This window comes from Myiozetetes cayanensis, unplaced genomic scaffold (assembly GCF_022539395.1).
Source record: "Myiozetetes cayanensis isolate MyiCay16 unplaced genomic scaffold, myiCay2020 scf6-25, whole genome shotgun sequence".
Classification (NCBI taxonomy): Eukaryota; Metazoa; Chordata; class Aves; order Passeriformes; family Tyrannidae; genus Myiozetetes; species Myiozetetes cayanensis.
Window position 1 is genome coordinate 32909740 of NW_026087853.1, and position 14624 is coordinate 32924363.

Sequence of the window (14624 nt, forward strand, 5' to 3'; positions counted from 1 at the left end):
GGCAGGGAAGCAGAGGAAGAATTCCAGGGAGCTCCGTCTCCTGCATCATGACACACGTTGGCATGTAATTATGTGCAGTTGTGCCAATTAATGCTTGCAGTGGGCATGCAGGGTAGCTTTGTTTGACACTTGTAATTCAGGATTGCCCTTTTTGCTGAGTGCCTAACTCTACAACCTTAAATATGCCTTTTAATATTGCTTTGTGGAAGAAAGGGCAGGAAAGGGAGAAGTGTATAAAAAGCTATATCTTCACGATTGACAGATTGTGAAGAGCCCTTCATCAGCACATGTTGCTTAAACATCTGTTAATTAGGGACAAAAATTGAAAAATGCTGTCCTGACAGTTGGCTGGTTCTTGAGCAGTGAGCGTTACTTAGGACGTGAGAGCTGCCATGCACGCTCTGTCTCACACCCTGCGGCTGCAGAGACCTCACTGGCAGCTGCCTTTGTGATAATAAAAAATAAGATTTGAACAGTTAAATCTGTTTTTTTCATTAGAAGGTGCTCTGCTAAAGAATGTTGCTCTTTCTTAACATTGGGTGTGTTGCTGGTCCAAACACTTTTAGTGTTGGCAGGGGCAGACTGTGTGGAATAGGGCATGCCAGTGAATACACTGCGTGGGCGCTGTTCTGGGTCCAGTGAATACACTGCCTAGGTCCATAGTTCTACCATGTTTAGACTCATTATACAGAATACCTTTTATATCTAACCAGCTACAGTAAAAAATACTTATTCCAGACTCTGTAATGCAAAATTACGAACCAATTTCTCTTTCTTATTCACCTTTTATAATCTAAGGAAAGGCTTCTCGCAACTGGTGCTGCCTGTCCCTGTCCTTGCAACCACAGCTCTGGTTTTAGTGTTATGGGTTTTTTAAATCTACTTTGAACAAACCTGTGAGCACATTTCCTTTGTTCATATTTGTTCATTTCCACATTCCCTTGTGGAGTCAGAAATGCTGAAACCCAACAAGAGCAAGCCAGAAATGTGAAGAATGTCTCAACATCTTTTTCTATTTGGGAGAAAATGAGTTCTATTACAGACTCCATGTCTCCCAACAAGCTGTATTGCTTTTAACCTTTACCTTGCCATCACAACCTCCAGCTAAAAATGTATACATTATTTGTCTTCTGGGTAACGAGGACCATTTATAACATATTAGTTAAAATGGTTTCTAAACACAAGCCATTTTCCAGGGCACATAAAGAGTTGTAAGAAAGGGAAGTTCAGTGTGTTAAGCAGTTTCATTTTTCCAAATGACTGAAAGGTAGTAGAAAACTGGGTCCTGGATGAGTACTCTCTGTGTGTTTGTTTCTCATTGTTTATATTTTTGTTGTGGTGGAAATTCTGTCCTGCTGATGTCACTGGGAGTCGTGCCACTGAATTTCCCTAGTCATTTACAGACTTTCATATTGTGTTCTTCTGAACGCAGGTAAAGCCTGTGTGCTTCATGCAGCTCCATGCTGAGAGAAGAAAGCAGAACTCATGGAGCAGAGCTCATCCACATGAGCAACCCTGTGGGTTTCATGGAACGGTGGCAGGACTGGACATGTCTAGGTTTATTTTTTATTCGTATTTGGGAAAGCTGCTGAAGGCCTGGCCAAGATTCTTTGACCGTCACAGCACTGGTGGCTTTTTGAGGCTGTGCTTTCTCCTTGGGGAAACAGATCTGTGTGGTGCTCCTTGGGCCGTGGGAGGTAGCAAGGCTGTTATGTCGCCCCAAGATGTGAATAGAGGTCACTCAGTCCTACTGGTTATACTCAGCCATCATACTTTGGAAGAGAAGAATTTTTTAAAAAGTGTCCAATGGATCTTGAGAAAGGAAAACTGTCTTCTCGGTGGTATTGGTTACTCTCACACAACTCTCCTATGGAATCCAAAGGTTAGGATCACAGCCCCAGCTATCAGAAGCAGATACCTGAGTTTTTGCTGTGACCCACACAAGAGCTTTGAAAAGTGAAAGCTTGCTCACAGAGTGGAAACTGCTGAGCTGGTGACTGGATTGGAACCATCTGGGTGGTAGGGAGGGAGGGCATTATGTCAGGAGTGCAGTTTTTGTGTGATGAGAGGGAAATGGGACTGGGTTGCAGGACTCTGGGAGCATTCTGAAAATGAAATTTGGGCAAAATCCTGCTAGTTGAATATGTGGAAAAAAATGTCAGACATATCTTTTCATAAATGAACTCAAAATCAGCAGCTCCCAAAGTCTACCTGATCAAATTTATGGCTAAGCCAGGCTAAGAAACAGCTATAGCCCAAGATTTCTGTAGCAGTGTTTATTGCTGACCACAAACATTCAAACATTGCTTGAGTTGAAAATAAAGTGTTGTGTCCTTTACCTTCTGGGTTTTGAATTTCTATATATCTGCCTTTTTCTCTTCTGCAACTATGAAGGCAAAAAAATTATTATTAAAAACTATTAATAGAAAAGCTGTGAGTTCTAACAATATAACCAAGGAGTTGCATCTTTACAAGATGATCTTAGAGTATGGACCTGTGAGCCCTGTGTGTGCTGACTCAGATGATGGCTGCCCTTTGTATTGACAGGGATTGATCGAGTAATGGATTTTAAAGATCCTTGCTATCGTTGACTTTGTTTTGCTGCAATTTGCACCTGAAGAATGAGACAAGTGTCTGAGTAAGGGATTGCGGCACTTTGTGCACAGGCACATGTTTCCACGAGCAATGTTTGTGCCGTATCTGTCCTGAGTGTGCTTTTGTGGTGCCTACTTCACTGGTTCTACTCTTCCTTATATGCCCATCTCTTTCCTGGCTGACAGTGATTAAATGGCAGAGCTGAGAGGCTGTTGAGGAGCCCTCTATTAATAATGTGATTGAAGTCTAGAATGACAGAGGCCTGCATAGCGGAACATAGGTGTTTTTCATATTTGACAGGCATATAGGAGCCCATCGCATTATTCTTCATTGGTATGCATCCTTGATTAAATTTGCTATTGGGGAGGTGAATTTAATGCCTTTGCAAATGGGGACCCAAGCAGAAGCAGAATGTAGCTCTGAGGGTTTTGTCAGTTCAAATTGATTGCTGAGTCCTGGAATTGGAGCAATGCAATAACTGAAAAATTAATCAATTTTAATGGAATATCATTTGGCTCCTAAACAAAATGGCAACAGCCTGATATTTTCAAATCTTCACGGACAAGTAGACAATGAGTTTTTCCACTGTTAGAAAATAATGTTGCATGCTGCAAGGCTGCATGCATAGCAGAGAAGTGTCTGAGTGAAGAAGGTTTTATACAAAAGGACTCAGTTTTGTAATAAATCATGGATATATATGCACGATTGCTATTGTCACTACAGAAGGAATATCAGTATACAGTCCTTGAGAATAGATCTCATGACTTCAAACCTCCAAAATACAAGTCTACTTTGTGAACTGAAGGTTGTTCCTGAATTTTTCCTAAGAAACCAGGTCATAATTCACTGACAACATGGGGAGTATATTAAGTCACTCTGTTTAGTGTCAGCTTGGTTGCTGGTTTACAGACAAGTTATATTTTCATATTGTGCTTGTCTGACTCTCAACCAGTGGGTCCTACCAAAAGCCTTTCTCTGTGATGTTCAGAATCTAATGTGAGGAAGAGCTGTGTGGAGCATCGTGGTAAAGTTCCTGACTCATCAAAGTCACGCCCTGATCAAGTGTTATTTCCTGGGAAGACAAGGTCCGTGCAGGCTCTGGGGCTGTGGGCCAGCCTCCAGAAGCAGTATGGTACCAGGCCCAGCTGGCACAAAGGCAGGAATGTGGCTCCAGAGCCAGAGTGCCACCTGGCTCTGGTGGAAGGATGTACAATGTTGCCCACCTGCCTGCTGCTGCTGCTATCTGTGAAAGGCTGTAACAGGATCTGTCTGGTGATTATTGTGGAGAGAGAGAAGAAAGTTGATGTGGAATTGAATGATATTTAAAATCATGACTGTTTGAGCAAGACCTGCTAACAGAACACATTAGAGAAAAGTCTTTCCTTGCTGAAAGATGGAGAGAAATTCTTACATCCTGCTGGATTTGTCCCTGGTAGTGTTATGAAATGTCCCCTTGTCTTTCTGGCTCAGCTGTGTGTGTGCACAGCATTTCTTCAGAGTGTGAATGTTGGCTACTTGCAAAACCATGCTATTTTATCCTTAATCTTCTAATCTCCATTTAAAGCTCTAACCCTTGAGGATGAATGATTACAAAGGTACTTCAGCTTCCTTTCTCCAGCCTTACTAAAAAGCCCTTGCAGCGTGATCTTGAAGGCGAAGAAAATGAGCCCTAAGCTTAATGTATTTAAATACTTCAATGCTTTGGGTGAGTGGTACCTACTTCTCAGTGCTAGCTGACCTCTGCTCATCGCTTAGGTAACTAGTTCACTACTTACTATGTTAGCAGCTTATGAGGCCTAAAGTTGCTTTCTCCTTTTCTGTGAAAATATGTGTGTCAACATCTGTCACTCTAGACAGTTGTGATTCAGTGGGAGGAAAGGATGGAATGTAGGTCACTTGAGTTCAAAGGGAATAGATTAGTACATCAGCATGAAAGGCACATACACATGTGTCTGTGCAGAGAGCGTAGGTGGGGAAATGGGCACAGAGAGACACAGTTTATGTGACTGATATTTTATGAAGACCTAGACCACCTTCATTTGAACTGTCTTATTGTGGGTCCTGCCAGGTGAACATGGGGACATCATCTGATGCTATATGTCAGTCTGTTGTGATACAGGTGCTATAAATCAGGGTTCAGGTAGAGGTTAAGAGGCCACTGAGCATCTAACACTTATAAGACAAATAACAAAATACTGTTCCTTTTTCTTCCTCGTTTTCCCAGTTCAAAATCACTGGGAAACCAGGGGCATTCTTTGCATATTTAAATGTCTTTGAAGACTGGGATATTTTTCCGACAGAAAAAATGCAGCTTCTCATAGTTCCATTTTTACTCTGAAGGACCTCAAAACACACTTTTACAAACTATGTATGTATGACCTGCAGCAGAGCAGTATTCCTATATACAGTAAGTAACCTAGATGGCTTTTGCTAATGAGGTTTCCTGTGTGGATGCTAAACAGATGTCTGAATGCAGACAGCTTCGTGTCCATGTGACCATCTTCTCTGTGCAAAACCTTCATGCCCAGTGGCACAGTGTCCCCAGCTACCCACTGGGACCTCTTTCTGACAATGCTGCTGTTTTGGTGCAGGTGCCAGCATGAATGGCCGAGTCCATTAAGTATTCAAATAGTGTACAGTCCTGTCTGTCTTCTCTCTGGCACCAGGTGTTGTCGTGGATATTTATGGATATCGAGAGGTGTTCTTGGAAAACAGTGCTGTTTCAGGGAACAGCAACCCCAGAGACCTCACACTTCCCTCACACCCTGGAACTCAGTAATTTTGAAGACCATCCACTCACTATTTTTCATGGGGTTTTACGCATTGGTTTTCTCCTGGAATTAAATAGAAAAACATGAAGATTTCTATGAGCAAAACTGGCATATCATAACAAAGTTTACCAAATAGGAAACAAATGGCTTTACTCCAGGATATGAGATGAAGACTGAATGAACGCAGAAGCCAGATGAACGTGAGTCTTGACATGTGGGTATTTATACAAAATCAATGTATGTGAATGTCATAAATATATTAAAACAAAAAATTGTAATATAATTTTTCAAATTTTCATAATGGACATCTGTGTGCATTAGACTTCAAACTGAGGGAAGAAATGGGCCTTGGCAACTGCCTTATACCCTCTGGGGTCTGGATCTCTATGATTCTGAGCAGCCTCATTTCCTCCGAGCTATTTGGAAGAGAGTGCCCTCAGGCATCTGTCTTTGAAGCCCTTCTGGCTGCCACTACTTTGCTTTATTCAACAGCTCCTATAAACAAAAGACCAGAAGGATACCTTTAGGGCAGCATGTCCCCTTCCTCCAGTTATGGTCAATGTCTTCCTGCCTCTGGGCAACTGGGCCCCAAGACTTTATAGGATCTAGCCCTTGCTAACTACTCATGGTCTATTCAGGATTACCTAGCTACATATGCTGTATCTTCCTTGGCCAGCCACAGAGCATGATGAACAGCAATAGTGTTGTGCACTTGTCACATGTGAGGTTGTATAATAAATTCCAGCTTCTCAGGTTATCATTCTACAATGAATATACATTCAGAGGTGCTGAAGCCAGTCCCTGCATGTGAAACCGAGGCAGTGTTATGCTGAGCTCCTATAACCAGCAGGCAGCGAGTACCCCACACTCTTTAGGGCTGCTATTTGCAAAATGAATGGGACTGATTTGTGCTGTAATGCTGGTGCTTGTGCAGTGTGTGTTACTTTTGGCCATCCTCCAACTTTATGCTGCTTTGCATACCTTTGAGACCTGGGCAAAGTGTTCCAGATGTACTTCCTGGAAGCATCTCCTCTCTCCTGCAGACAAGGACAGGCAGGATCTGAATGAAGTATCGCAAGGTTGCTTCTCCACAGTCACTAAAGAGATGGCTAAGTAGGATCATTAGGCAGAGGCCTGTATCAGGAACAGTGTGGCAAACAGGTCCAGGGTAGTGATTCTTCCCCTGTACTCAGCACTGGTGAGGCCACACCTGGAGTGCTGTGTCCAGTTCTGGGCTCCTCAGTTCAGGGAGGACGTTGAGATGCTGGAGCAGGTCCAAGAAGAGCAAGGCTGATGAATGGACTTGAACACAAGTCCTGTGAGGAGAGGCTGAGGGAGCTGGGGTTTTTAGCCTGGAAAAGAGGAGGCTCAAGGGAGACCTCATCACTCTCTACAACCACCTGAAAGGAGGTTGTAGCCAGGTGGGCATCAATCTCCTCTCCCAGGCAACTATCAGTAAGACAAGAGGGCATGGTATTAAAGCTCTGCCAGGGGAGGTTTAGGTTAGATATTAGGAAGAAATTCTTTACAGAGAGAGTAATCAGGCATTGGAATGGGCTGCCCAGGGAAGTGGTGGATTCTCTGTCCTGGAGGAATTTGAGACTGAATATGGCACTTAGTGCCATGGTTTAGTAGCTGCGGTGGTAGAGGATCAAGGGTTGGACTTGATGATCTCAGAGGTCCTTTCCAACCCGGCTGATTCTATGATTCTGTGAGGCAGGGATGGAAAGAAAGGGTTTCTCAAGGCTAAAACAGAAGAGAGTAGAGATGCAGTGTTACAGAGTTGACAGAAGGCAGTACATGGCAGGAGACTGTAGAAAAGAATAGGGAGGTGGAGAAGCCTTTGGGCAAGCATCAGTAGTGGAAAGCAAGCCCCAGCAGACCTTCTCTGCTTCTCACTCTTACCATCCCTTGGCAACTACAGCTCTGTCACAGGGCCTGGAGAAGTGCTGTGAGCTGGTGACCATGGCCTTTTCTCGGAGGGCATTGGAAATAGCCTCTGCTGGGAACCCACCACTGATTTCTCCAGTGCAATTTGGAAATGGCAGCTGGCCTCAAGATTGTCCAGTGCTGATGGTGGTAGAAACTCTTTTGTGACCAATTAGCTGCTGTGGTGGTTGATCAAGTAGCTCTACTGCTTCCATCGTGTTACTCCAGTTTGTACAAGCTACAAATGAAACGTTCAAATTGGTCTCTGAGCTCTGCTGTCAGCAATTCTGAAGAACAGAGATGGTTCTGTTTAACTGTGGTCATTTTTATTAGCATTTCTTAGTAGAAGGTCCATAAGAGCATGGTTCCTAAACCATGTTTACAATGCTTTACACAGTTAAACAAAGCATGAATAAAATACTCCCTATGCTGTCAGGTAGGGACTTTTCTCTTTAAGTACTACAAGCAATTTTTTGGAGAAGTGTATGGACTACTTTGTGAGACATAACAAAAGCCATGTGTGCACTGAGGTTCCTAACCCCAACTGGAAAAATGCTTTTGGCAACAGGTATTCATCTCACATTATCTTTCAGGTTCAGTCCATATCCTGCTCTGTCTGTGATCTGAGCCATTCATAACCCATCCATATGGTTTACAGAGCTGAGCAGCACCTGTCTCTGTAGCATCCCCAAGCACTGCTGTGCTTCCCAGGATCTCATTGCTGGTCATGGTGCTGTGCCATCTTGTGCACTCGGCAACTTGTCCTCAGGTCACTGGGACAGCGTATGGATCCTGTTGAGTAAACCAGATTTTTCCAGAGAAAAATTTCCCACCATGCAGGCCCCAGCAGCTCCACCGTGGTTTGCAGAGGTGACTTGGCTCTGACCTTTGCTCTGAAAGAAGAGGATTTGCTCATCCAGCAAGGTTGTATCTCAATCCCGTGGGTTGAAGCTGGCATTAAACCAGTTCAGAGGGGAGGAATCTGCTGAGACAGGCAGAGCTGCTGGGAGGGAGATGCTGACAGGGTTGGGGATCATGTCAGGGGCAGAATGTGAGGCTGCAGCAGTGGGATAAATTGAAGGGGGGCCTGGAAAGGGAAGAAGATTTGGTGAAGTTGTTACTCCTTGGCTTGCTTTGTGTCCATATTGATCAATTGATCAGTTAGGTCTTCCAGGGAAAGACAGTTACTGGGGATGGCTTGGAATTGATGCTTTGCATTTCTGGGGTTTGGCAGAGCTGACACAATCATGAAAATGAGCTTAAAACAAAGGAGAAGCATGGCAGCCCCTGCTCCATTTGTTGTACTAGCACTAAATACTTGTAAGAAGTGCAAGAACTTCAAAGTATACATTGTGTCACATAAAACTCCTGTTGGACTAAGTTTACAGTAATTGTAAAATTATATCTAGTGGTAAAGGCGCCGCGCTATCACCGCGGAGACCCGGGTTCGATTCCCGGTCAGGACCACTCCCGGGCAGGTGGAGCTCGTTAACCCTTAAAAGGCAATCCACCTACGTCCTAAGGACCTCGCTGCCACTGTCCAAGCTCGCTTGGCCCCGGCAGATAAACCTTAGGATTAAAGGGTGGGCTCAGTTCCGCGCACACTGTGTCTCACCTAAAAAAAAAAAATCCAATGCGCAGGCTGGAAGGTGGAAAGACCTTCCCCGGATCTTCGCTCGCGAAGACTGGCCATTATATTATAAAATTATTAATTGTATTTACCTCTGAGAGTTTTTCATACCTTATTCTAATTAAGTAACAATTCTTCATGACCTGTGGGGTGTGGTTATTCTTTTTGAATGTAGCCAAACTTGCTGTTAAAAAATGTATCTCAGGGCCCTGAATTCCCCAGCTCTGTTTTTAGTGGCTGTTAGCACAGCGTGGCTGTTGGTGTGCCTGTGTCTTATGGCAGACAGTGACAATGCACAGAGATGAATGGCACTGTCTGTATTATAGTCTTACTATTTCACAAGGAATCAGGCCTAGAGGAATATCCCTGTGCTAGTCAAGAAATGAGTTTCTCGAGTTTTCATAGATGTGCATGGTATTAATTCCTTACCCTTAATCCCTCGCTTACAAAGTTAATTTCACTATTTAAATAGTTTCTGGTCTCTTGAATCATGTCAAAACACTAATAAGAACACACTTTCAACAGTGCATCTGAGCCCATTCTATCACCGAAAATGAAAATGAAAAAGGGCAAAATAAGATTAGAAGGTTTAGAGTATTTCCTGAAATTTTGATATGCGAATTTTGTTGGATGCCTCAGCAATGTTTGGGACAGAACTTAATTTGTGCAAACTATTTGCTAATCCCTAGTCTAGACACTCACATTTCCAGTGCCTATTCATCTTTATTTCTGCTTTCATGTAGCACTTTCTTTTTTTTTTTTTTTTGATCTATCACAGAGTATCAGTCATAAGGAACTGGGTTCTTCTGCTCCCCTAACTCCACCTTGTAGTTCCAGCCTCAAGCATGGGGATAGAGGGTGTGTAATTACATTACCTGATGAACTGTAGGGGTCTGTGGTGCCCCTATTGAATTGCATTTACTGTTTTCAGACTTTTTTTCCCACATGTTGAGATAATTTTGAATTCTAATCCTGTTACCCAACGTGTCTGACGTTTTTTCTGGATTTCCTATGGATTTGACAAATGTATTCTGAATATCCAAGGTACTTATGAATATACTGAATGGTGCTGGATCCAGAACAAACCCTTAAGACCTGCTCTCACCATAGCCCCTCTGCTCTGGCAGTGAACAGCTGATAATTCTGCTCAGACAGTGGTTTTCCAAACCGTTTCCCTCATTCTTCAGTAGTTTCACCCAGACTACTAGTTTTCTAGCTCGCTAATGACAACATCTTAACAGCCCATCAAAAACCTTCTCAAAGTCATGAAGTATCTTATCTCTTGCTTCTTCACACCCTTGAGCCTGATTACTCCATCACAGGAGAAAATTGTGTTGGTCTGACATGATCGGTCTTGACAAATCTCAGTTGGCTCCTATTTATTACCTTGTTATCTTCATGGTGCTCATAGGTGAATGTTTGAGTACTTGTTGATTATCTATTGATTAGCTGCCTTTCTGGAAACTGAAGCCAGGCCCTCCTAGCTATCATCCCCTGCAACTTCCCTTCCACCTGTTTGAAGAGAGCACAGAGAGATACTGTCTGAGATAAACTACTTAACTGACAATCAATTCTAAGTGCTCTTTTACCACTGTTTGATGTATAAGCTAGTGAGAACCACAGTATCTAGAGGAATTACTCCTGATAGTTCAAGGTTAAACATAACATGGCCTTGAGGTCACTAGTTGAGTCCCTGCTCACTCCCCAGGACTCTCCCCACCTTGCCCATGGCCCAGGATTCCATGTCAGCCCCCTGGAATTTTTTCCACCCTACTCGTGGCCAGGACCCCAGGTCTCTTGGCCCCTGCCCCAGTGACAGTGCAGTTGGGCTGGTCTCCACCTCCCAATAGCCTTGCCTGGCAATGGGCCCAGCCAAGGCGGGCCCCCATCCCATCCTCAGCGAGGTGCCCAATACCCAGGGCTGGGGCTGCCCTGGTGCCCCTCGCTGGTGCCCAACTTCTGGTTGGGGTGTGGGATGGTCCCTGGCTGCCAGACCCTGCTCCACACCATGAGGATTCCCCAGCCCTTGCACCGCCCTGAGAAAAATGTCTCCTGAAGATTTGTTGCCAGTTCCAGCATTTTCTAGTATGTTCCTGGAAACATAAACCAAAACCAGCTGTTACTTTTCAGGGGGCTCAGGGAGACATAAGTAGCAAAGGGCAAGTGAGTGACTGCACAATATTTAAAAGCATGTGATAAGCTGGGCTTTTGCTGCAAATCAGTGTTGTTTTCCAGGGTGAAAGGAAAAAGAGAAACAGAAGCTAGGCTTAACAAAACTCCTGGTGTGATTTAGAGAATGAAAACATTTCAGTTTTCAGAGATATGAATGTAATTATTTTCCTCATCATCCTAAAAATACAATTTCAAGGGAGATTCTAGGTCATCATCATCATGGCTAGGCTTTGTGAACGAAGGTTTGAGAAGGGCTCTGCCCACGCTTGCTACAAGCACACTGATGGCTAAAAAGGCCAATGTGAGATAGACAAGTCCGGCTGCAGAAGGCACAGCGGAAGGACTCCCCAGGTGGTATCGACAAGGCATGATTCTTCTGCATTGTCTTTTCTTCTCGAGAGTGATCCTGCGTGTGTTCTCAAAAATTCTAGGCAGCAGGCTGTGAAACCAGCCACAAAAGTAACTGAGATGTTACTGTAACCCAGCTTACATGCCTGGTTGTGGTGGAGTTGCAGCTGTGGCAGCTGCAAGGGGTGGGAGAGGGTGGTGGCCTTGGGAAGGGATGGCAGAGCAGGGCATTCTCTGCCTGGAGGAGTGGAACAGAGGCAGACTTATCCACTGGAGTATACCTATATGTGTCCTACACCATAAGCGTAGGGTTAGTTGTGCAATGGTTGAAGGAGTTTCTTTATGTTGAAAATAGGAACACTTTTTTTTCCCTATGAAAAGACATTTCCTTTGTTCTTGTACGGTAAGAAAGGGAAATCTGAACATCATGCTGACCTTGGCTGTATTAGGCATAATTTTATGGGCCATCTTCATTTTTTTTCTGACTTCATTCATCTTCTCTCCAAAAGGAATAGTCCTAGCCTCTAATTTCTCTTCATCCTCCAGTAGCTTCCTTCCAGAGACAGGCTTGACAAAACTTGTGCTCTGGCCATGGCTGCTGAGCTGTCACTGATTCGAATAATTGTTCACAGTGGTTTCAGTTTTCTCTGTTCCATTTGCAGTGCACTCACTTTGCTGTATTTCCCATCTCGGCAGACCGAGTGCAGGGTTTCATCTGAGCGTTCATTTCATGGGGATGCTCAGATCTGTAACCTGAGTGGTCATGGTTCATTTGAAATCCATCAGTGGACATGAGTAGTTCAATTTGTTTTTTCTAATGTTCATTATCTTGCACTTCTCCATGCTGAATTTCATTTACCATCTTCTTATCCAAGTGTCTGGTTCTCCTAGGGCTGTCTGCACTGCAAGGTAGCCCTTCTCAGAGAAAGTTAGAGATATGTAGGTTTTTCTAAGCACTCTCTTGCTTAAGGAATTTGCTGTGGTGGTGGATCTCTTGAATTCTTTCCCAACCCACTAAGATGGCTCAAGCAAAATGCTGTGTGACACTGGGGACCATTCTCTGGTCTCTTGCCCTCTGTAACTCCTAAAAGGAGCCCTTTAGCAGAGGGAGAAATGTGATCAAGCCTGGTATGAGAGGGTATCTGAACTATTTTACATGGAATGATCTCAAGATCTGAGCATTATCCAGTGCTTTGAGCGAGACGTGTATGTGCCAGTATCTGCCTTTTGCGGCAGTTTTAGGGAGCTCCAGCACTCCTTTGCACAAGGCTAGGAGTATTTTATGGCTTCTTCATGATTTGGTCTACCAAATGGCTACCACAGAGAATTTGTTAAACTACTTTCATTGTATGAACAATCCCAATTGCTTTATAATCCAATATTTTAGAGTTTGAATGTTGTTTCCAACCAAATTCTCGTATCTGAGAGTTCAGCGTGGGCCAGAGCTGTGCCTGTCCTCTCCCCTGGTGACCCTAGTGAATGGTTTTTAGGTGCTGGTTCTGCACTGACTCTATGGCCTCAGAAAGCCGGAGGAAAATTAGGGGAGGAGAGGGATGGCCCAGGCGTTTTAACTCTCATGGGGTACTGGCGACAGTTGCATGCAGCTTCCAGTTGTATCACGGACTTCTGTGAGATTGGGAAAATCTGGGCAAGGCACAGCAGGGAACTTGTTAAATTGGCTGCCTCTGTGTTTGTATGAAATAGTGATTGTCCAAAGGCTGAAACTGCTTTTCCTCAAAATACTGTTTCAGCCACCTTGCCTGGAGACTGCTCTCAAACATGCATCTCTTGGAAGGATTTCCAAATGTCTGCAGCCTCACACATTCTGTGTAACAAGTGCTAAAGGGAGTTTGGCTCTGCCTCTGCTATCAGGAACAGCAGCTTTCATCTCAAGCTCAGTCAGCAAGGATAGTGAGGCCTGCAATTTTCCTCAGAGAAGGCAATTATAAAATCCAATCTGTGAGGGTTTCCTGCTCTCATTTCCAAGCTCTTGCCTATCCTGTCTTTCCCCATACCTGAGCCACTTCCAGATATGTGGCAATGTCTGAACTTATTACTGACGTCTAACCATGTGTTGGCTGCTCTCCCTGATGCTCTGATGCTTGTCTCTGCTCTAGATGACTCGAACTCCCCCAGGAGAGAAGAACAGCCGGAGGGCTTTTGATGAAAAGGCTTATTTGTCCTCAAAGCTGCTGAAGGCTGGAGAAGACCCCTACCGCCAGCACGCTTTTAATCAGCTGGAGAGCGACAGACTCAGCAGCGATCGACCCATTCGGGACACCAGGCACTACAGGTACCCTGCAGCCCTTGCTATAAGCCATGGCTGCTGCTTGGGGCAGGGAGACCACTGTCCTCCGGTGTTGTTCTGCAGTGTTGACCAGGGATGTTTTGGGTTTTTCTTTGCCAGCATTGGTCCATTACTTCCCTAAACTGGATGGTTAATTTGGAAAGGTCTCAAATGCTCTGAGACCCTTGACTAATTCAACCCCAGCTTGTGACCTTTCTAGCATCTCTTTTTCCAGGTCCAAGCATTAACTTTTTTTTAGCACAGCTCCTCCATTACAGCTCATATTGCTCATCTGATGGTTGTTTTTTGCACAGCTCCCCTCACAACCATGGGTTCCCTCTCCTGGCTGCAAAGTATACCTTTGCTGCAGTGTTGCTTTGCTCTAGTGTTCCTCACATGCTGTGCCCTGGCTGTCTGAAGCTGGTTTGGTGCCTTCTTTCCAGCCTGAGCATTACTGTTTGGGTGAAGGCTGCTGGGGTGGGGATAAAACTAATGTACAAGTACAGTGTTTGATGGCTTGCAAAGTTCTGTTGTTCTGTTGTTATTTCAATGGGGGTGAATTTATTCTGCTGAATAAATTCATCCTTAAATTGCTGATAATGCTCAGGTAATGTAGTTTCTGGAGTACAAAAAGGCAATGCTGTATCTTGAAAAGTGTAGGTTTGATAGGAATAGGATAGTGCCAAACAGTCTGCTTAAGTCCTAGACCCTGTCTATGGTTGCAAAGCAACATTTCACAGCTGCTGGGAACAGGAAACCAGGCATCTAACTTGATTGAAACTGTGAAAGGGATTTCGGGAGATGTGGAGCTTTGTAACCCTGCCAGCACTGACAGCCATCAGAGTCCTTGTGAAGGGAAGCAGTCAGGACCTTGGTTGTAGAATCCAAGTGT

The 14624-nt window shown here is 44.3% G+C and overlaps 1 protein-coding gene across 5 annotated transcripts in view; it reads left to right on the forward strand.

Moving 5' to 3' along the window:
- Positions 1–14624, forward strand: part of GALNT16 (polypeptide N-acetylgalactosaminyltransferase 16) — a 90073-nt gene that overhangs the window by 22223 nt on the left and 53226 nt on the right. For all 5 annotated transcript variants that reach the window (XR_007631420.1, XM_050335166.1, XM_050335162.1 and 2 more), the window contains exon 2: positions 13563–13738. Coding sequence is in view for 4 of the 5 variants with exons in the window: in XM_050335166.1 (XP_050191123.1) it covers positions 13563–13738 (176 nt within the window). In the remaining variant the exon portion in view is untranslated. The remainder of the gene's footprint in view (positions 1–13562; positions 13739–14624) is intronic.